Source organism: Balaenoptera acutorostrata, chromosome 2 (assembly GCF_949987535.1).
Source record: "Balaenoptera acutorostrata chromosome 2, mBalAcu1.1, whole genome shotgun sequence".
Classification (NCBI taxonomy): domain Eukaryota; kingdom Metazoa; phylum Chordata; class Mammalia; order Artiodactyla; family Balaenopteridae; genus Balaenoptera; species Balaenoptera acutorostrata.
In genome coordinates, this window is record NC_080065.1 from 117541667 (window position 1) to 117566707 (window position 25041).

Below are 25041 nucleotides of genomic sequence, written 5' to 3' on the forward strand. Positions count from 1 at the left end.
CAAAGCACCAAGCTGATCTCCCTGTGCTATGTGGCTGCTTCCCACTAGCTATCTATTTTACATTTCGTAGTGTATATATGTCCATGTCATTCTATCACTTCGTCCCAGCTTACCCTTCCCCCTCCCCGTGTCCTCAAGTCCATTCTCTATGTCTGCGTCTTTATTCCTGTCCTGCTCCTAGGTTCTTCAGAACCTTTTTTTTAGATTCCATATATATGTGTTAGCATACAGTATTTGTTTTTCTCTGACTTACTTCACTCTGTATGACAGAACCTAGGTCCATCTACCTCACTACAAATAACTCAATTTCATTTCTTCTTATGGCTGATTAATATCCATTGTATATATGTGCCACATCTTCTTTAGCCATTTATCTGTCGATGGGGTTGCTTCCATGTCCTGGCTACTATAAATAGATCTGCAACGAACATTGTGATTCATGACTCTTTTTGAATTATGGTTTTCTCAGGGTATATGCCCAGTGGTGGGATTGCTGGGTCATATGGTAGTTCTAAGTTTTTTAAGGAACCTCCATACTGTTCTCCATAGTGGCTGTATCAATTTACATTCCCACCAACAGTGCAAGACGGTTCCCTTTTCTCCACACCCTCTCCAGCATTTATTGTTTGTAGATTTTTTGATGATGGCCATTCTGACTGGTGTGAGGTGATACCTCATTGTAGTTTTGATTTGCATTTCTCTAATGATTAGTGACGTTGAGCATCCTTTCATGTGTTTGTTGGCAATCTGTATATCTTCTTTGGAGAAATGTCTATTTAGGTCTTCTGCCCATTTTTTGGATTGGGTTGTTTGTTTTTTTGATATTGAGCTGCATGAGCTGCTTGTATATTTTGGAAATTAATCCTTTGTCAGTTGCCTTGTTTGCAAATATTTCCTCCCATTCTGAGGGGTGTCTTTGAGTCTTTTTTATGGTTTCCTTTGCTGTGCAAAATCTTTTAAGTTTCATTAGGTCCCATTTGTGTATTTTGTTTTTATTTCCATTCTCTAGGAGGTGGGTCAAAAAGGATCTTGCTGTGCTTTATGTCATGGAGTGTTCTGCCTATGTTTTCCTCTAAGAGTTTGATAGTTTCTGGCCTTACATTTAGGTCTTTAATCCATTTTGAGTTTATTTTTGTGTGTGGTGTTAGGGAGTGTTCTAATTTCATTCTTTTACATGTAGCTGTCCAGTTTTCCCAGCACCACTTATTGAAGAGGCTGTCTTTTCTCCATTGTATATTCTTGCCTCTTTTATCAAAGATAAGGTGACCATATGTGCATGGGTTTTCTATCCTGTTCCACTGATCTATATTTCTGTTTTTGTGCCAGTACCATACTGTCTTGATTACTGTAGCTTTGTTGTATAGTCTGAAGTCTGGGAGCCTGATTCCTCCTGCTCCATTTTTCTTTCTCAAGATTGCTTTGGCTGTTCGGAATCTTTTGTGTTTCCATACAAATTGTGAAATTCTTTGTTCTAGTTCTGTGAAAAATGCCATTGGTAGTTTGATAGGAATTGCAATGAATCTGTAGATTGCTTTGGGTAGTATATTCATTTTCAGAATCCAACAAAAGCTCTTTTCTTGAGAGGAAGGAGGAGTCTGAGAAGCTTCTACAGCCAGACAAACAGTACTGATAAATGTTTCCTCATGATCTCTCTCAGTTCACTACTGAAGATCATTAAGTATCTTCTATTAATTCATAACTTATTCATAAAATTATAAAGCTTTTATAAATATCATCTAAACAAGTAAGTAAATTTAAATGTGCTACATATTGCTTCTGTATTAAGGTACATAGAAATGGACTGGATTCAAGCAAGTTGTCAGTTTCTCAGAAGTTCCTAGTTTCATAGAAGTATATGCACAAGTAAAAATAATTATGATCAAAGAAAGACTCTAATGCATAGTTAAGCTACAGTGGAACATTAGTGTTTGTTTAGTATTTAGTTCCAGCTCCGAACTACTATAAATATGACATGAGACACCAACCAAACCTACGTAATACCAACTGGTACTAGAAGACAACAGGGCTTTTTCCCCCTCCCCCGGCAAACAGTTATTTTATTGTGCATGCTGTTTTCAGAAAGCTGAATAATCTTTCCTCTGAGCTTTTAAAATTAACACGTAAAACATATCAGTGTATATTTAACTGAAGATTTGATGGGAAGAAAACAAAATCCCAAGACATCTTTTGTACACAAACAAAACAAAACGGTAAGGATAAGAAACAGTTCACTAAAACAACACAAAAACCTATCTAATCTAATAATTTCATGTTGAATTTATAAAACATTTTAAGATAGCACTCTTTGTAGTTAGCTCTGCTCTCTAGGTAACTGCAGAGTTTTATGCTAGTAATTTTTATTTACTCCTCCTCATAATTAACAAGTTGGAAAAAGTGAATTTAGTAAACACATAAAAAGTATTTCTAATCTCCGGCTTCTAAAACATTGTCTCTAATTCTAAAAATTTAACTTTTCAGATATCCATTATATACTTAAGGAAAGCCAGACTACATAGTTGAGATATTACTTAGATTTCTTACTGCTATAAATCCACTATCAGTGGTCGCCAACAGTTAGAAGGGAGGGAGGGTCTGACTGCAGGGGAGCAGCACAAGGGAATTCTTTGGGGCACTGGAATTGTTCAGTATCAGTGGTGGTGGTTGCAATAATCTAGTCATGTGTTAGGAATGAAAATAAATACATGTATATGTTCTTATCAGCACTATTCACAATCGCCAAGCAGTGGAAAAAGCCTAAATGTCCATCAACAAGTGAATGGATAAACAAACTGTGGTATGTACATACAATGCAATATTACTCAGCCATAAAAAAGCAATGAAACATGCTATAGCATGGATGAACCTTGAATACATTATGCTAAGTGAAAGAAGCCAGGCATTAAGGGTCATATCATATGATTCTACTGATATGAAATATCCAACATAGATGAATCCACAGAGACAGACAACAGATTGGTGGTTGCCAGGGGTTAAGGGGGAAGGGAAGCAGAAACTGTTTAATGGATAAAGGGTTTGCTTTGGAGTCGTGGAAATGTTTGGAACTACTTAAAAGTAGACAGATAGAGGTGATGATTGCACAGTACTATGAATGCACTAAATGCTACTGAATTGTTCACTTTAAAATGGTTAATTCTATGTTATATGAATTTCACCTCAGTAAACTATATAAATATACACATATATGAAGCTTCATACAGAAGCAACATGATGACACTAATGATGGTGGTAATGAAAATGATGATGATGATACAGTGGTAGCGATATGCGCTTCCAAAAAACCTGGGAGGGCATAGTATCTGCCTTCAACGTACTTAGCATTTACGGTATATGCAGAACACGTGGAACCATTAAACACAATCACTTAAAAAAAAAAAAGAGTTCCATCCCTCTGAAAATACAGTCACAGTAAAAAAGGAAAAACAGATTCTCATTTGACCAGAAAGTCTTGTTTAAATGACAAAGCTTAAAAACAATTTCAGTAAACCTTTGATATCACAGTTACTGACATTTGGCTTTGACAGTTGTCAGTTCATGAAACTCACCAAGAATGTGAAAATATGGTCTTGTCTGGAGACCACAAGCTGTTGGTGATGGTGGGGAGGGAGACCTTGTCATCAACATAGGAAAGAGCAACTCTGATGGGTAACTGCTTCCCAAATGCCAGAACTGAGCTATATGTCATCCAGATCACAGGACATTAGAGCAGAGGGCCAGAACTCATGCCTTCATTCACTCAGCAACTGGCATCTTCTGTGTGTCACTCACTGTGCCAACCAGTGGGTACACAAAAAAGAAGAAAACTCAGGCCCTAAACTTCAAAATATCATAGTTCAAATTTAAGCCTCATGAGAATGTGGAAAAATGGAATTCTCATACATGACTGGTAAAGTAAAAATTAGTACAACCACTTTGGAAAATAATGTGGCAAAATCTAACAAAGCTGAACATATACATATCTTATAACCTATAAATTCAATCCAACATACATATTCAACAAAAATGTGGATATATCTTCCCAAAAAAACCTGTACAAAAATGTTCATAGCAACATTATTCTTTACAGCTTCAAACTGGAAATGATCCAAATATCCATCAACACAGTAGCCTGGGTAAATAAATTGTGGCATACTCAAAGGAATGCTGTACTTCAGTAGTTCTCAACCAGACTCTGCCCGCCTCCCCAGAGAACATTCAGCAACATCTGGAGACATTTTAGGTTGTCATAACTGGGGGGCGTGCTACTGGCATCTTGTGGTTGGGGTCAGGGATGCTGGGAAACATCCTTAGATGCACAGAAAAGCCTCCCCCATAACAAAGAATGTCAACAGGGCCACATCTGAGAAATCCTGGCCTACAGCAATGAAAACAAACTAGACTACATACACTATATGGATAAACACAAACATAATGTTGAGCAAAAAAGAAGCCAGACAAAGAAAAGAGCATATGTATGGTTCCATTTATATAAAGCTCAACATCAGGCTAAATTAATCCCTGGTATTTGAAGTCAGGAGAGTGGGGATTGAAAGGGTCATGAGGAGGACTTCAGAAACACAAGCAATGTTCTGTTTCTTGAACTGGGTACCAGTTACCTGGCAACATGTGTAAATTCATTGAGCTGAATGGTTAAAATGTGGACACTTTTCTTAAGTATGCTATTCTTCCATAAAAAGTTTGTTTTAAAAAGAATTCATAGGACTTTATACTACAAAAAGGGAACTATATTGTATGTAAATTTTAAAAACAAAAAAAATTTTAATGCTTTGCTACTACAAATCAGTTAAAATTCATTATCACATGGGTTAATATTTCTCTGAAAAATTTCTCCTTTGGAGTCTGAGAATTCCAAGTCCTAGCTATGCCACTTGCCAGTTGTATTGATGTTGACCAAGTTACATTTTTCACATTTATATCTTTTTAAAGTTACAGAAGCAACAGATCTTATTGCCAGGTGAATACAAACAACAAACAGGTATAAAATATGAAAAACCCATCCTACCAATCCTTCTCAGACCTAACCACTCTCAACACTTTTCTGTTTCCATCTAGACTTTTTCCTATAAGTATGTACAAATAGCCACGTTAATAGAATTCAATGTTTAACTCTCATGCATTTATAAAAGCAAGATCACACTGCATACTACCCAGCAACTTTTAAAAATTTAATATATGTGTAAATCTCTACCAGGGAATACAGAATTACCATATTCTATTACATAGCTACCCAGTGTTCCAATGTATATACCATAACTTATTTAATCAATCTCCTAATTATGGTCACAGTAACAACTTAAACTGGAAACAACTTCAAATAATGCTTTAATAAACATCAGAATATGCTTACATGATCACTTTTACACAACTGATGCTCTCCAAAATAGTTGTACCCATATATACTCCACAATCATAAAATAGGGCTTGCTTCACCACTCTTTTACCATAATAATGTATCATTCTTTTTAACCTTTGTTAGACTGACAGCTTAGTGAATTATAGACATGACATCTTGATTTGTATTTTTTAATTACTGAGGTTAAGCATCACTCAAAATGTTTAAAGGTCATTTTTTAAATGTCTTCTGTTAATTTTCTTGTTTATATCCCTTGTGGAGGAAGGTATATAACCACATTAAGCTTCATCTTCCTCATGAGCGAAACTGAGCTAACACTACTTGTCTCACAGGATGACTGAGAGGTCAAATGAGAAAATGGAGCATAATCAGGGATTGATGACTTGGGCTGTACATCAAAATCATGTTGAAGAGCTTCAAAACAATCACCTGCCCAAAATCCTAGAAGATTGAGGATTAATTCCAAGTAGGGCAACCTGAAGGCTTGTTAAAGAAATCCACAGGTGATTCTAAGGTACACATCAGCAAATTAGAAAATAAAGGTCATTCCTTTTCTGACATGTTACCAAATATGTGTTCTCTTTTTAGATATACACAGAATCTCTGCCACTGGATTCAACATTTCTTGGAGTTGGAAATTCTACTAAAAGCAGTCTTCTACTACTTTTCACTCCCTAGACTGCTTAGAATAGCTGAATAAAAATATTTTCAGTTTTTATGTACAGCTAAGACTAAGGCCCAAAGTAAACATTCTTATTTACGAAGCACATTATGTAAAAGGGCGTTGTGCTTTGGCTGATTATTACAATAAAATCTCTTTATTGTAATAATTTATTTATCTTTCTACATTTCAAAAACATGCATAATCTTATACTACACTATTTCAAGTATATGATAGATGGCATTTATTATTGCTTATTGGGAAATTTCTTCTGAACCAGAATGTATCAATACAAGAGAAAGACATGTTAACACATGGTAATTAAGCAAAAATCAAAAGAAAGCTTCTCCACAGATTGTGCTGGATAAGCTAGATACTCGTATGGAAAATATTGAGCTCACCCCATATGTAAAAATTAACTCTAAGTCATAGACCTAAACATAAAACCTCAAAAACTATAAAATTTATAAAAGAAAACAGGAGAAAATCTTCTTGACCTTAGAGTAGGGCAAAAATTGTTTAGAACACACACACAAAAACATATATATAAAATCTTTAAAATATAATAAACTAGAAACTTCACCAAATTTAAGGCTTCTGATCTTTGAAAGATACCACTAAAAAACAGATGCAAACCAGAGATCGGAGAAAATAAGCTAACAAAGAATTTTTATCCAGAATACATAAAAAAGTCTTACAACCCATAATAAGAAGTACTTCAATTTTTTTTTTTTTTTTTTTAAATTTTTTATTTATTTATTTATTTATTTATTTATTTATTTATTTTTGGTTGTGCTGGGTCTTCGGTTCGTGCGAGGGCTTTCTCTAGTTGCGGCAAGTGGGGGCCACTCTTCATCGCGGTGCGGGGACCGCTCTTCATCGCGGTGCGCGGGCCTTTCACTATCGCGGCCCCTCCCGTTGCGGGGCACAGGCTCCAGACGCGCAGGCTCAGCAGCTGTGGCTCACGGGCCCAGCTGCTCCGTGGCATGTGGGATCTTCCCAGACCAGGGCTCGAACCCGTGTCTCCTGCATTAGCAGGCAGATTCTCAACCACTGCGCCACCAGGGAAGCCCCAGTACTTCAATTTTTAAATGGACAAAATAATTGGACATTTTACAAAAGAATACATATGAACAGCCAATAAACACCAAAATATATGCTCAACATCACCAGGCATAAGGGAAAGGCAAATTAAACTACAGTGAGATGCCACTACACACCCACAAGTGCTGATGATAACTGGAATTATCATACACATTTTTAGTGAGAAAGTAAACTGGTGCAAGCACTTTGGAAAACAGTTTGGTGATTTCTTATTAGGTTAAATATACACTTGCTTACAAACCAGCAATTCCACTCCTAGGTATCTACCCAAGAGAAAAAAAAACATGTTCATACAAAGACTTATACATGAATGTTCATAGCAGCTTTATACATAATAGACCCCACAAGCCAGAAGTAATCCAAATATTCATCAACTGGTACATGGATAAACAAATTTTAGTATATTGATATAATGGGATACTGGAGTACTATAATGGAATAAAAAGCAATGAGCTATTGAAATAAGCAGAAACATGGATGAATCTCAAAACCATTCTGCTCAGTGAAAGAAACCAGATACAAAAGAGTACATAGTGTAGGATTTCATTTACATGAAATTTTAGGATATGCAAAATTAATCTGTAGTGACAGAAAGCAGATCAGAAATTGTCTGGGGGCAGGGTGAGCAGGGATTGGTTACTGACTACAAAGGGGTACAAGGGAACTTTTGAGGGTTATACAAAGTTCTACATCTTGACTGTAGTGGCTGTTACACAGCTGTATACATTTGTCCAAACTCATAAAACTATACTGATTTTAAAATGAACCCAGGATTTGTTTTAATCAGGTATGGTAAGACACAGACATGGAAATAACTGCCATGAAGGAAGAAATTTATACTCACAATTCCCTGGAATTAGGAAGAATGCCAGACCACAACAGGCCACATGGGGAAGCACCAGGGTGTGTCAGGAGGCAGAAGGAATGGGAGGAAAATGGGGCAATAACCTTTATTGTGGTTTTCACAGGAAAGAATGGCAAAGTAAACAAGCTAAGCAGGTTTAGGATTGGCTAGTTTGAATAATTTCAGTGGTCTCCATGGTACAGAAACTGCCCCTAGTTGGCTGGTACCTGGCCCTGGGGTGATTAGAGCAGGGAAGTAGTGGCCCAGGAGGGTAAGAGCTCAACATAGGAGGTAGTTGGAGGGTACAACCAAAGGAGGATTGGTTGGTTTGCACATGAAAGGCACACTTCTGGAGGAGTCCTTTGCTATCTCTAGGAATTAGCTAGCCCTAGAAGGGGCAGTTGAACATTCAACTCATTAAACTTTGAACCTTCCCTCTTATGTAAAAATCATAAATTTACTGTCAGTGAGGTTTTAGCTACTTCCCAAGTTTTGTAATATGGCATTTATTACAATTCACTTCTAATTATTTTAAAATTCCATTTAGGATTTCTTCTCCTTTGATTCATAAGTTGTTTCCATAACTGTTCTATAAATGTTAGAAAAGAATGTGTTACCTCCAACTTCCAATTGCAGATTTCTATATGCCCATTAAATCAAGTGTTGACTGTGTTTTTAAAATTTTTTATTCTTAATAATTTTTTTTTTTTAATGTGAGTTGTTTGTTTGTTTTTTAATTTTTATTTATTTATTTATTTATTTATTTTTGGCTGTGTTGGGTCTTCGTTTCTGTGTGAGGGCTTTCTCTAGTTGCGGCAAGTGGGGGCCACTCTTCATCGCGGTGCGCGGGCCTCTCACTGTTGCGGCCTCTCTTGTTGAGGAGCACAGGCTCCAGACGCGCAAGCTCAGTAGTTGTGGCTCACGGGCCTAGTTGCTCCGCGGCATGTGGGATCTTCCCAGACCAGGGCTCGAACCCGTGTCCCCTGCATTGGCAGGCAGATTCTCAACCACTGCGCCACCAGGGAAGCCCCTATTCTTAATAATTTTTTTTCTACTTGGCCTTCAATAATTAGGACAGGTATGTTAAAACTCACCTACTATAGTAAGTGTATGCATTTCTCCTTGACAATTTCTGCTTTACATATTTTCAAAACATATCAAAACTTCTTGGTAAATTAACCTTTTATTATTGTATTTATCACTAATAATTTCTGTGTCTTAAACTCTATTTTATCTGGTATGACTGGAGCTACACCAGCTTTCTTTTGGTTTTCTAGATATCTTTTTCTCTTTTTGATTTCAATCTTTCTGTATTGGTGTACTTGGGTATATATCTTAAACAGTAGCATACAGCTGAATTTAATTTTTTTCCAGCCTATCAAATCTTTGTCTTAACTGCATTATTTAGTCTGCCTTCACTTAATACGATCCTTATAATATGCTGGAATTTATTTCCACTAGTACGTTATTCTCTTTTTTTGCACTTGTTCTGTGACTTGTTTCTTTTCCTATCCTTTCATACATTTTTTTTCTACGTTCCATTTCTTCTATTAATTTGGAAGTTACATACTTCAATTTATCATGTAACCTTGAAATTTTAACATGCATCCTTTATACTTTAATATCTTCATCCTCAAAAGATAAAAGAACCATAGAATGTTTTTTTTTAAATTAATTTATTTATTTTTGGCTGCGTTGGGTCTTTGCATGCGGGCCCTCTTCAGTTGAGGCGAGCGGGGGATACTCTTCGCCGCGGTGCACGGGCCTCTCATTGAGGTGGCTTGTCCTGCTGCAGAGCACGGGCTCCAGGCACGCGGGCTTCAGCAGCTGTGGCACACAGGCTCAGCAGTTGCAGCTCACAGGCTCCAAAGTGCGGGCTCAGCAGTTACGGCGCACAGGCCCAGGTGCTCAGCAGCATGTGGGATCTTCCCAGACCAGGGCTCAAACCCATGTTCTCTGCATTGGCAGGTGGATTCCTAACCCCTGTGCCACCAGGGAAGCCCCCTAGAACCACAAAATGTTTTAATTCTACTTCATTTTCTCCATCTCAACTACCCTCTCGCATAGTACTATTTTCCAATATTTAAGCTCTGTTTGACATGTCAGTTGTTTTTATACTACCAATATCTGTGTAGATTTACCCACGTGTCTCATTTTATACTGTCCGTTTCTTTTTCCTTACCATTTATTTTTTTAATTCAAGTACAGTTGATTTACAATGTTGTGCCAATCTCTGCTGTACAGCAAAGTGACTCAGCTTTACACATGTATACATTCTTTTTTTAATGTTCTTTTCCATTATGGTTTATCCCAGTAGACTGGATATAGTTCCTTGTGCTATACAGTAGGACCTTGTTGTTTATCCTAGCCATTTATTCTTGCATTGCAAACATTTTTCTATTAGTGGTATTCCCTCACCTTTTGTTTGTCACATATATATATATATGTTAGACTCTCAAACAAGTCTCACTAGATATCAATTCTAGGTTGATATTTTGTCTCAGCAGCACAAAGCTATGTCAGTGGATTCTTTGGAAAACAGAATGGCAGTTCTTCAAAATTTTACACATGGAGTTACCGTATGACCCAACAATTCCATTCCTAATACATGCCCAAGAGAAATGAAAACACGTTCACACAAAAACTTGTACACAGAAGTTCACAGCAGAATTATTCATAATAGCCAGCCAAAAGTGGAAACAACCCATATGTCTATTAACTGATGAACGGACAAATACGATATACCCATACAATGAGATATTATTCATCAAATATAAAGGACTGAAGTACTGATACATGCTATAACATGAATGAACTTTAAAAACATATGCTAAGTAAAAGAACCCAGTCACAAAAGACCATATATTGTACACTTTCATTTATATGAAATGTCCAGAACAGGCAAATCTACAGAGACAGAAAGTAGATTAGTGGTTGTCTAAGGCTGGGGGAATGTGGGTGGTAGTGGGTAGGGTAATTGAGAATTACTGCTAATGGGTACAGGGTTTCTTTTCCAGTGATAAAAATGTTCTAATATTGGGAAGTCCCTGGCAGTCCAGTGGTTTGGACTCCGCTCTTCCACTACAGGAGGCCCGGGTTTGATCACTGGTCAGGGAACTAAGATCTCACAAGCCATGCAGCATAGCCAAAAAAAAAAAAATTCTAATATTGATTGTGGTGATGGTGGCATAACTTTGTGAATACACTAAAAACAACTGAATTACACACTTTAAGTTTGATCACTGGTCGGGGAACTAAGATCCCACAAGCCATGAAGCACAGCCAAAAAAAAAAAAAAAAAAAAAAATCTAACACTGATTGTGGTGATGGTGGCATAACTTTGTGAATAAACTAAAAACAACTGAATTACACACTTTAAGTGGGTCAATTATAAATTTATAATTTATATAAAGTGTAAATTATATCTAATGAAGCTGTTATATATTTTTTTAAAAATAGCAGACACATTTGCTAGATACAAGCACAAGAAATGAGTGATACAGCCTATATTAACTAGCTTTATTAGAAGCTTCTAAAACTGAAGATCACAGCTACAGTTGTGGTACAAAGAACCACTTCAGCACTCAAACATCAACATCAGTCCTCAAATTTCCAAGGACCATCTATTGTTTACAAAAATTTCACTGGCTCTCCAAGAGATTCTGATGCATACTAAACTTTGAGAATCACTGAAATAATCTAATAATCAGTATAAATAGAAGCTAAATCCATTAAGTGAACAGTTGATGGGCAACTTTAAAATGGAGGAATCAGGCCACACCACCTGAACCTGATCAACCTTAGCACCACTTAAAGTGGGACAACCAGAGGTTATGTGGTTCCTGATAAAATGCAGTAAGAAGTACACAGCGCACCTACGAAGTAGGCTCAGGAAACAATACAAAACGAACAGGAAACAGAAACAAAACAAAACCTTGCACCTAAATCCAATCAAGTCTGAGATCTAACTCCCAATTTAAAGAAAATAAGGTGGAGAGAGGAACAAGGTAAAGGACACAGTGAAGATGAAATCGGATCCAAATCCAAATATGCAATATTCTACAGACAAATTAGAATCCAACTTCAAACTCTAAAAAGACATTTCTGAGGCAATCAGGGGAAACTGAACACGGACTGAGTATTAAATATTAAGGAATCACTGTTCATTTTCAGGGATAACAGTAATCGTTTAGAGATTCATACTCAAGTATTCATGAGTGAAATGACAGGATTTTTGGAGTTTACTTTAAAATATTCTAACAACAAATAATAGTATTAATATTTAAAATAAGTTGGGGGAAGAGAGAATGAAACAAACAAAAAGAAACAAAATGTTGATAACTGTTAAAGATGGGTACTGTTATAACATTCTCTTTACTTTTTGGTTTGAAATATTTCATAAGTTTAAAACTTTTTTAGGAAATCCAGGTTAAGCACTGGTGCACTGATACATTCAAATCCCATTCAAATGACAGAAAATGAAGTGTGTGTGTGTGTGTGTGTGTGTGTGTGTATACATATATATACACACACGCAAATATATACATATATACATATATATTTAAGACAAAGAGAATATGAGAGGAAAAATTTCAAGCATAAAGAGACCTCAATAAACATTTGAAAGATGAAAAGTAGCAACTAACTTTTCAAAAACATAAGCAGCTACAACCTAAATGTCAATAAATGTCTAGGAGCAACCAAAGGATTCATCTCCTCAGAGCCCCTGAGAAGCAGAGGCCTTGGAAACGTAAGGCCCTTTGGAAGGTAGAGGAGAGACAAAGGAACAAAAAGCATATCCTCCACAGGATGTCAAAATGGCCTTCATCCTCTCTCTTAACCCACCCCTTATACATAACAAATATTTATTTTCTTGGGAAACTTGTCAGAGTTGCACCAGCCTCAGGGCGTCTCCAGATTGAAAGTCCCATCAAGTATAAACCAATGAATTTTTTTAAAAAACAAAGGTACAGGTACATCACTGTGAAATTTCAGAACAAAAAGAAAACAGAAAATTCCAAAAGCTTCCTGGGGGCTGAGAGTTACAGCTCCAGCCTTTTCAGTAGCAATATTGGAAGACAGAAGACAAGGGAGCAATACCTTCAAATTTCTGAGTTAAAATGATTCTCAACATAGAATTCTGTATCTACTAGATTGCCAACCAAACATAAAAATAGAATGAACACTTTTTCACACGTGCTAAGTCTCAAAAAATTTACCTCAAGCAATCATTCTCAGGAAGCTCCAAGAGGGATAGGCAGCACCAAAACAAGGGAACAATCCAAAAACGAAGAAGTCATGGAAGCCAGTCTACAGGAGATCCTAACTTTTAAAGGTCAAAGGAATTTCCAGGAGGAAGGCAAAGGAAGGCTCATCACGTTGCTGTGGAGCAGACCTACAGGGCAAGCAGTCCAAACTAGAGCCAGAGGAGGGCAGATGGTTCCAAGATGGACATATCCAGGAGGAAAAAATATTAATTATCAATTATCTAGGGACTTCCCTTGTGGTCCAGTGGTTAAGACTCCACACTCCCAATGCAGGGGGCCCAGGTTCGCCCCGGTCAGGGAACTAGATCCCACATGCTGCAACTAAGAGTGCGCATGCCACAACTTAGGATCCTGCATGCCACAACTGAAGATCCCCAAAGACCCCACAGACCACAACTAAGACATGGCACAGTCAAATAAATAAATATTAAAAAAAAAAAATCAATTATCGACTAGGTTTAACTAAGAGAGACAAGTTGTTTTGAAAGGTATTTTATGGAGCTGTAATACTTAGCTAAAGATTTCAAAGAAAACAGGGCAAACCAGAAAAAGAAAAAGAAAAAAAGGCAATTAACTCCAAGAGATAAGTAAAAAAAAGAACAATAAAACATAAAATATATTTAGCTCAGCAGTAAACATTTATAATACAATAATATAGTTAACCCTGATTATCTAAACTAACCAAAAATTGTAATATTGGAAGAATGGAAAAGAAAGGGAAGGGTATGCATGAGTGTGTGTATATGTGTGCATGTTTACGACCTAAATCTTTACCAATACAAGAAATTGATGTCTAAGATGAATACATTTTTTATAAAACAGTCTATTCATATTATTTATAAATATAAAAGCAAATACTTAAACACCAAACAATTAAAAAAGCAGTTGCATCTAGGTTCAGGACTGGGTTGGAGGAACTTACTCTAAGTAAATTCCTGCCATAATGTTGTTGGGCTGGGGGCAAAAAATTCAACACATAAATTTAGAGTCAGATTCACAAGTAAAAAACTTGTCTAGCTAGCCAGTCAGAAGTTCCAAGGGTCCAGGAGCCACTTACATCATAGCGGGTGCATTAACATGGGGTTTTACTGTCTAATGTTTAAACTATGTTCAGGTATTTCTTTGATTATTCACAAATAATATTTATTATATTTCTGCATTCTATAAATGTATAGTATATATGTTTTATATTCTAAAGTAATTAGGAATTAATAGAAATTAATATAAAACTTAATACAAAATCCCTATTTGTGGGAATCATATCACTACTCGATTTCATTCACCTTCTCATTAACATCACAATCTGTAGTTTCTTGATATAAATGGAAAACTTTAAAAATTATATAAAAGACCACAACAGGGTGGGAAAGCAGGCCAAAAAGCTGCAAAGAGCCTGACAGCTGCATCCTACAAATGGGATCATAACAGTATAAACTGAAACCCACATGCCCTTGAAACCAACTCTGCCACTCTATTAGGATTACACTACAGTGTAATCTCTCTGGGGTGACTTGGGATAAAATGCCGTTGTGTCAAGGGATACTATATACTGGGCAATGTGAGTACAAGGAAGCAGATCCCTAGAGCTCTGGCTGTGTCCCCAAAGAGCCAGGTTAAATTGTTGCTCCGTTTCCCCATAAGGTCTGCTTAACAATCAGAAGGTCTAAGGACCTAGTATGCTCAAATGGAAAAGAAATTCCATGGTACCTCAAAACCTCTTGTGTTCTTGAAATAAACTCCCACTACCAAAAAGAATACATTACTCAATGGATAAAAGAATGAGTTCATTTACTCATTCTTTTATCCATTCAGCATATACTGAGTATGTCAGAGAAGACTCTGTGTACACACACATACACACACACATATTCTGAACGTGAAAAATGGTAGGAAGGGGAAGTATGAGGTGTTACAAGAGATATAAATAGAGAATCTAACCTATTTCTGGAAAATCAGACCATTCTCGCTATCTTAAAAAGATCAAAATAACAATGAAATTTTCCTTTAAATTGGTAAACATTAATGTCAAAGAAAAATGTGCTCAAAGTACAGAGAAATAACTACTTTAGACAAAAAACCCAAAACAGAAACATCCTGGGTTAAAGGAATCAAAATTTTTTCAATCAGTGACTATTTTTATTCATTCACTCGTTCATCAACTATTTACTGAATGCCTTCTGTGAGTCAAACACCAGGAATACAGCACTAAACAAGTTAGACCGTGGTTGTGCCCTATGGAACCTACAGTCTAGTGAAGTATATAGGTCCATAAAGAAGCAATTACAACCCAAGAAAATAACTGCCTTGATGGGAAAACATGGTTTCTATTGTAGCCTTAAGATGTGTTGTAGCCATGTAATTTCAAGCAGTGTGCAAACATGAACCAGAATATTCTCAAGAAACATCAAGTAGTCTGATTCAGAGCCCACAGCTAGAGGAAAAATTAGAAGGAAGACTGGAAAGAATAAACTGAGGGATGAGGGAGTGTGGGAAGGAATTTTAACATTTGAGAGACTACCATGCCATTTAATCCTCAAAACAACTCTAAGATGGTAGGTACAATGGACAATCTCTTCAGCATCCACTCCCCCACTGTGACATGCATACACCACAGCAGCTTTAATGATGACACGATACTGCTTCCCAAGGTTATATATACAGGAACCACTGGGGCAGGGATCTGAACCCAGGTCCATTACAGTAAGCTACAACTCTAGAGGAGGCTGACATGACAAGCTGAGGAGTTTGGACTTCGTTTAAAAAAAGGCTCTGGAACTCAAATGTCTGAATTTATATCTTAACCATATCACTTACTAAATGTGTGACCTGGGACAAGGTCCTTAACTTCTCTGTGCCTCTATTCTCTCATCTATAAAATAGGGATAATCAGACCTACTTTATAATAAAGCTATTGTGAGAATTAAATGAATTAATATGTGTAGAGCACTTAGAGCAGTGCTTGGCACAGAGCAATCCTCTATTAAGCAACAGGGAGTCAAAGGAGATTTCTGAGTGAATTGATCAGAATTATGGTTTAAGAAAGTCAATTTAGCAGGATAGTGTAGAGGGGAACACACACGAAGTGGGAAAGTTATGGCAAATTTTTATGAAAAGCATTAAAGGTCTAAATGAGATGATGGCAGTGGAAAATGAAAAAGAACTAAGATGTTGCAGAATTTGAATCAATAGGACTTAACAAATGACCAAATGAGGCAATTAGAGGAAAGAGTAAAAGATGATTCTCTGACTTTCAACTTGGTAGACTAAGAGAATGGTAGTGCCAGGAACAGAAATAAGATTGTGTAAGACTAGTTTAGGACTCCTTTTAATAAAGAAGATTCTACACAGGGAGGGGGAAGGATAAGCTGGGACAAAGTGAAAGAGTGGTAGTGTATATATGGACATATATACACTACCAAATGTAAAATGGCTAGCTAGTGGAAAGCAGTTGCATAGCATACATAGCACAGGGAGATCAGCTCGGTGCTTTGTGACCAGCTAGAAGGGTGGGATAGGGAGGGTGGGACGGAGGGAGACGCAAGAGGGAAGAGATATGGGGATATATGTATATGTATAACTGATTCACTTTGTTATAAAGCAGAAACTAACACACCATTGTAAAGCAATTATACTCCAATAAAAATGTTAAAAAAATAAAAATTAAAATAAAAATTAAAAAATATAATAAAAAAAAATAAAGAAGATACTGTTATGTTTTACATGGGGGAGTTTTTTTTTTAAACAAGTCTCTCCTAAAAGATAACTTAAACTCATCAAGATTTAAGACAATAGTTATTATATTAGTAAGAAATGAGGTCCAAGTTTTATAAGTTGAATATTAAAGCTGCATTTTTTACTAAGCTATTTTCTTTCAATAAACATGGTTCCAAAAAACAAATCTAATACCACTACTTAGAGATGGAAAAGCAAATCAAATTAACAATAAAAAGCTGGGACGAAGTGAGAGAGTGTCATGGACATATATACAATACCAAATGTAAAACAGATAGCTAGTGGGAAGCAGCCACATAGCACAGGGAGATCAGCTCGGTGCTCTGTGACCACCTAGAGGGGTGGGATAGGGAGGATGGGAGGGAGACGCAAGAGGGAGGAGATATGGGGATACACGTATATGTATAGCTGATTCACTCTGTTACAAAGCAGAAACTAACACACCATTGCAAAGCAATTATACTCCAATAAAGATGTTTTTAAAAAAACCAAAATATTTGCATTTCTTATTGCAAAATTAGACTCTTAGAACCAAATATTGATTTCATTAACATGAAATTAACTTAAAATTCTCAGCTTCTCACTTTAATAAGAAAGATACTCTCTCACAGGATTCTCTGTAAAGAATATTATAACTTCTATCTCTAATATAAGATTAAAAGGTACAATTTATGAAGGGGTTTTTTTTAATTAAAAAAAAACTTGTGAATGAACAAATGTTTAAAAATCACATTAAAAAAACTTCTTAAGTATGATTCTTACAAACATTGATAATATTGAGAAGCTAGCCTTTAAGAACTTCAGAAGCTCAAAATATGACATAAAATCAGAATACTGAAAGTGAAAAGATAACGCAGCACTACAGATTGCTTCCCCTACAGAAACAGAAAGCTTTAGCAGTGAAGCCATTTCCTCCCTTTTCATTTAATACACATCTCACTCTTTCCCCCAAACATGCCCCCTCAAAAAAAAAAAAACAAAACAAAACCATTAAGATCACCAGTTATCTCCAACTTGACAACTCCAACTATACTTTTCTGTTTTTGATCTCATAAGACCTGTCAGCAACCAGCATACAAAACAATTTATCACTCCATCATTTTTTAAACACTTCCCTTTCTGAGCTTTCCTAACGCCACACACCACTGGCCTTCCCCCTAACTCTCTGGCCATTACTTCTTTGTAGACTTTCCTCCCCCACATCTGTACATTTTAGATTTCCTCAGGACAAAACCTGTTCTTTCCAATTCTCTACCTATATACACCCTTTTCCTAGATTATCTCACCCATTCCCTTAGTTTTAATATTGACCATTGACCATAAGCCCAAGTTCATTATCTCGAGGCCCAAGCTCTACTGTGAACTCCAGATTTACTTTATTAAACTGACAAATAAATATCTCATTAGCAATTAACACTAGACCAGATGTCCAAGACAGAACCTCTGACTCTTTCTGCTCTTAAAATTATTTAATATATTCATTCTACAAATATTTACTGAGCACAGGCTCAGGCACTGTGCTGTATACACTGACTCAACAATGTGAACTTGAGGGAGAGAGATGGTAAGTTGTAAAAAGACCTATGAAGGATATAAACAGTGTGCTCTGACAGAGAACAGGGGAGAGAGCTGCTACTTTTGATGAGGTGTTCAAGATAGGCCTCCACAGTATCATAGTCTCTCCTTCAAAAACAGCGTCTACCTAGCTGCTCCAGACAGAAACCTACGCATTTGTTCCCCACAAACAACCCATCACGTGGCTTACAAGGTTCTAACTCCAAAATACACCTTTAAGTTGAAGAGGGCTCTCAAGCAAGCAAAGAATAGAGGTGTGGACAAGTAATGACAGCTGTGATAGATGTCACAGAAGGAAATACAGAAACCTATGGAAGAAAATTACAGTGAAACCAAACTCAGGGAGATATCAGAAATGGCTTCCTGGAGAAAGAATAATTAGGATAAGCCCAGACGATTACTACAAAAAGCTGAACAAAAAGGTATATAAAACTATGCCAAAAACAAAGAACAGCACAGCATGGCACATCCCAAAACCTAAAACAAATCCAAGGTGATAAAATCATAGAAAAGGGAGGGGATTAGATTAAGACAAGGCCAGAAGAAAGCAACAAGTTATCAAAGATTAATGAGATCAGATCATGTCAAAGGGCACAGAAGTCAACTTGAAAAGTCTTCCACTGGCTAAATATGGGACAATTTGACTGTAATAGATTAAAACACATTAAAATCCAAGAGGTGATGGCAATACTAAAAAATGATAATTAAAATGAAAACCTTCATTGAACTCATCATAAATTATTCTGAAAAGTGATAAACTTGGATGCTGACTTTCCTGTAGCAAATAACCAAATAAGTAGTAAGAGAAAGTTCTTCCAGGAAATAAATGCAGAAAGAATTAAAGAATCAGAATATTACCATTTGCATCCCCTAACAAGATAATGGATTCAGGCAATAATCAACAAAAGACGCTAAAACCATTAGTGAAGGGTGAACTTTACAATGGAAGAATAAAGCTGATACCACCTGAAACCACTAATCAACCTTAGCAGCACTAAAAAATGGGACAACCAGACATTACGTATGGATACGAAGTATACTGCAAAATCTGTGGAATATTTTAATTAAAAAAAAAAACTGAACCTGAATCTAGTAAAGTATCTAACCACCAGTTTTCAGGAAAGAGAGAATAAGTTATAGCAGTGGTTCTCAAACTTGAGCATTCAGAATCACCTGGAGGGTCTTGTTAAAACAGAGATTGCTGGGAACCAGTGAATTAAAGAAAACCATTAGAGAGCAAACAGGCAAATAGACAATGTGGGAAATTTCATAGGAAAAATGACCCAGTTTAGGGCTTCCCTGGTGGCGCAGTGGTTGAGAATCTGCCTGCCAATGCAGGGGACATGGGTTCGAGCCCTGGTCTGGGAAGATCCCACATGCCGCGGAGCAACTAGGCCCGTGAGCCACAACTACTGAGCCTGCGCATCTGGAGCCTGTGCTCCGCAACGAGAGAGGCCGCGATAATGAGAGGCCCGCGCACCGCGGTGAAGAGTGGCCCCCACTTGCCACAACTAGAGAAAGCCCTCGCACAGAAACGAAGACCCAACACAGCCATAAATAAAATAAATAAATAAATTAAATAAACCCAAAGTTAAAAAAAAAAGAAAAATGACCCAGTTTAAAAACAACATATGCTATTTTTAAAAGGGAGCAGGAGAGGCCGTTGTAGAATAAAAATTACTTAAGACACATAACGGCAAATTCAATATGCAGACTTATTCAAACAAACCTACTGTAAAAAGACATCCTGAGACAACTGAGAAAATTTGAATATAGACTAGTAAATAATAGATATATTAACTAATTTTATATATATATATATATTTTGGCTGCATTGGGTCTTCGTTGCTGCGCACAGGCTTTCTCCAGTTGCAGCAAGCAGGGGCTACTCTTTGTTGTGGTGCGCTGGCTTCTCATTGCAGTGGCTTCTCTTGTTGCAGAGCACGGGCTCCAGGCACGTGGGTTTCAGTAGTTGTGGTATGCGGGCTCAGTAGTTGTGACTCGCGGGCTCTAGAGCGCAGGCTCAGTAGTTGTGACTCGCGGGCTCTAGAGCGCAGGCTCAGCAGTTGTGGCGCACGGGCTTAGTTGCTCCGCGGCACGTGGGATCTTCCCGGACCAGGGATCGAACCCATGTCCCCTGCATTGGCAGGCGGATTTTTAACCACTGTGCCACCAGGGAAGTCCCTAGATACATAATATTAATAGATAATATAAGAGATAATAATAGATTAATGGCTATGTTAAAAAATGACCTTATTAAAAAAAATTAAAAGGTCAAGACTAGAGACTTCACAGAAGCTACACCACCACAGGCTATGTTAAGGAGTTTGGTCCTAAACTGAATGGTTTTATACATAAGCATGAGATCATCACAGTAACAACAACTTCTGGTTGTGAAAGCCATGCACTATAAAGCACTGCATTAACTGCTCAACATGACTTATCTCTTTGAATCCTTAAAATACCTCTGTGTTGTGGAGATTTTAAATTCTATACCATTTTGCCTGCTGATCATGATCAGAATTAGCATTTTTTTAAAGGATGAAGTGTTGAGAATAGTTTGGAGAAAGGCAAGAGTGATGACAGAAAGACTAGTTAAGAGGTTGTTAACTGATACAAAAAGAGCAAACGTTCATGTATTAGGAATAAAATAAAAAGACAGAAATTGTTTTTTGAACAAAACATGAATTATGTCCTACAGATATATAACTCTAAAACAATCTTCTTCGTCAAATTAGGCTTCTTTCAAGAACTTTTTTTTTGAGACTTAGTTTATTTATTAACACAACGCAGTTTAGTGTTACCTTCACTAATATACCTCATGACAACCTTGCACAGTTGCCATTATTAACATCATTTTTAGATGAAGAGAATTTTATTTTTAAAGCAATCATTGTATATGCACTGCAGTTATTAGACTTACACTTAATTCTTACTTCCCCTGGAAAAGTGGCCTGATGGAGAAAACATAAAGCAGTATCTTCCCTGTCTTTCCCAAATTCTTTAAAAGATTAAAACAAATTACTGTTTTAGTTCTATATATGATTAAAATAATATTCTCCCTGTGATACCCTACACACTCACCTCCAGCTCAAGAAGCTTAGATAGGACAAAGCACCAGAAACCTATACGGTAAGGGACTTCAGACTGAATGGAAGCGGGTAATCCCTGACCATCTTTTTCAGTGGAGTAACCATGAAAAACAATATTGAAAAGCTCCTAAGGCTTCTCTATTTCAGGTCTTTCCTACCCAAGAGCCCTATTATGGCTTATGACTATTGGGCCTCGTATATTGTTTACTCTAGGAACTGACTCTTACAAGCTGAGCTATAGTTAGTTGCCAACGGCTGTGTCCAAGCCTTATTTAACAACTTATACTGACTAAAACAAAACAAAACCAAAAAAGTATTCTAGGCAGGAAACCATGGTATACTGGAATAAAAACTAAATTTTAGTCTACTCAAAAACATGAGTTACATAAAAAGATGCTAAACACCGTTTATTATTTGGGAAATGCAAATTAAAACCACACAAGATACCACTATACCCATTAGTATGGGAAAAGAATCTAAAAAAGAGTGGATATATGTATTAATATATGTATAACAGATTCACTTTGCTGTACACCTGAAACTAACACAACATTGTAAATCAACTATACTTCAATAAAAAATTTTTAAAATAAATAAATGAAGATAAAAATAAATTTTTAAAGAGACTCCAATATGGTTAACATAGTATATTTTATGTTAGGTGTTTTTTACAATACAAAAAAAATTTTTAATTTAAAAAATCAGACTAAAAATATCTGGATTTGGAGAGAATCTGGAGCAACTGTAACTTCATACACTACTAGTGGGAATACAAATGGTACAACTACTTTAGAAAAGTTTGGCAATTTTTTTAAAAAGTTAAGCATACACTTAGCATATGACCCAGCAATCCCACTCCAAGAGAAATGAAAATGTATTTCCGCATAAAGATTTGCTCACAAATGTTCACAGCAGCATTGTTATTACAGCCCAAATCTGAAAACAACCCAAAAGTCTGCCAACCAGTGAATGGATAAACTGTGGTATACCCATACAATGGAACACTATTCAGCAAAAAAATGGAACGAATTACAGATAAATGTAACAACATGGATGACTCTCAAAATCATCACTCTGAGTTAAAATAGCCAGACACAAAAGACTATAAACAGTATGATTACATTTATATGAAATTCTAGAAAAGTCAAAGCTTCTGTCATTAGACAAAAGCAAATCAGTGATTGCCCTGGGTGAGAAGGCATTAAGAAATGATAGCAAAGGGGCATGAGGGAATTTTTTGGATGATGGAGTGTTCTAAAACTTCACTGGGGTGGTGGGTACACAACTGTATATATGTAACAAAATTCATATAACTATAGACTTCAAATGGCTCAATTTTATTGTATGTAAATTATAGCTCAATGAAGGTGTTAAAAAAAAAAAGATTGGGTTGATTAAATTTGCAAGTTACTAAGTGTGTGACATTACCCAGTTTTCATTTCCTCACATGTACACTTCTATGCATTTTTCCATATTGTACTGCAGTTATTGTGCTTACACATAATTCTTACACATAAAAAGAATCATGTAGTTATCTATACTGCTACTTGCCCTATCTCACAAGGTTGTTGTGAAACATCACATGAGATAACTGATGAGAAAGTATTTGGCAACTCTAAAGTAGTATTACACAAACATACAGTAGAGTTTACATTTTAAAAAAATAAACTTTTTTTCACAAGAATAACTTGAGATGCTTGGAAACTTGGGTACCCCAAAGTAAATCTTTACCCAGAAATAGAAAACCTATTCAAATGTCACCTTTTTAATATCCCTCCTGAACTTGCTTTCTACTAACCCTTGATTTACTGGATGGCTCAATGTAGTACTATCTAGACTGCACTTTCATTTTTCAAAAGAAAAACACTAAAGAAATCTTTAAAGTCATTAGATAAGCATGGCAAGACATTTATTTCCCAGTAGAAAAGACCAAAAGCTAGATAACTTTTACTAAGTACTGTTCCAAGATGTTCACCACTGAGAATTTTCTTCCTCTAAAAGTCAAATTTCTTTCCATTTAGTACTTCAATTCCACAAGTTACTGAATGTTTACTAATGGGACCTGCATTAGCGAGACAGAGTGAATAATTTTAAGATTATCAAAACCTTTTCAACCAGTGTGGTACACTCATTTCAGACTCTGGCCATTGCAAAATTTAACAGATACTCATCTCTTCCTACTACTACTGTACAACTGGGCTCTACGCTATCCTACCAGGTTTGAGTGATATTTGACATTTAGCCTAGTTACATTTACAAGTTTCCACACGGCAACAAGTATGAAGGCTGTTTGAAAGACATAATCCCTTCTTCAAATGCAGTTTCGAAACTAAATTTTACCTAGAATTCAGGTTTATATTCTATTGTCTTACAATTTTTAAGTTTTTCTATCAGCAACAGGTACTGTAACCAAAAATTAACAAAGCCTGTAATACCACAAAATATGTTGCTATCGTTCTCAATTTTTAAAAACTCGTTTTTAGTAACAGTTCCAAGGGGATGGTCAATTCTACGACCATGCTTCACTTGATTCAGCGCAGCTTCATTCTGGTCAGTAATAACCACAACCTCTTAGGTTTCACATTTCTCCTTCGACAACATTAAGGCCACTGGGTCCGGTATCTGCACACCTCCAATTTAGGTTTACAAAAAACCTGAAAGAACAGCAGCTTGCCTACACGCTCCTCCAGCGTTCTCTACTCCGAAGGTTGGCCAAAACGTGCGGCTCTCTCCACAACAGCAACCAAGTTGGAATGGAGCACCCAGAGGACGACTGGCCGCGGGGAGGAGGGGAGAACTTTTCGGCCCGGAGGACGGCGGTAGAGGTCCAATCCAGCCCGCGCCCAACTCTACGCGTCGCCAGGAAGGCGTGTGGACCCTAAGATCAGGCCGCGATGCTGGGTCCGGAGGGGCAGAGCAGCGCGTGGCTGCCGAGCAGGACGTAAACAAACAGACCCGGACTAGGGGGAAGGGGCAACTGTGGGAGATGGGGGTGGGCGAGAGAGGACCTCGCTCGAACCCTCCAGCGCAGGTCTGCAGCTGCCCGGCCCCTCCCGACCGCGGCCCTGATCCTGGTCCCGGGGCGACGCTGCTGCTCAAGCGTAAGCACCGAAAGCCCCAGCGCCTCTGGAAGCCGAAGCCCACTAGGCCATCGGCTCCGCGCCCCTCGCCGCTCGCCCCTACCCCTGCAGCGACCTACCTGAACGCGCAATCCGGGTCCCTCGCGTCCCGACCGGGCGCGCCCAGACCGCTCCTCTTGCTGAAGAGCTTCTGGAACAGCGTAGGGGCCATGATGGCCACGGCCAGGCCGGGGTCGCTCCACAGGGCACTCGCCAGGCCCCCGCTCCTAGAGCTGCCCCGCCACCCCCATAGGCGCCTCAGTCATATGACAGAAA

General features: G+C 37.3%; 1 protein-coding gene across 2 annotated transcripts in view; it reads right to left on the reverse strand.

Moving 5' to 3' along the window:
• FNIP1 (folliculin interacting protein 1) overlaps window positions 1-25041 on the reverse strand; it is a 127872-nt gene extending 102831 nt beyond the window's left edge. For both annotated transcript variants that reach the window (XM_057541082.1, XM_057541081.1), the window contains exon 1: window positions 24846-25041. In XM_057541082.1, the coding sequence (XP_057397065.1) occupies window positions 24846-24937 (92 nt within the window). In that variant the 5' untranslated portion in view covers window positions 24938-25041. The remainder of the gene's footprint in view (window positions 1-24845) is intronic.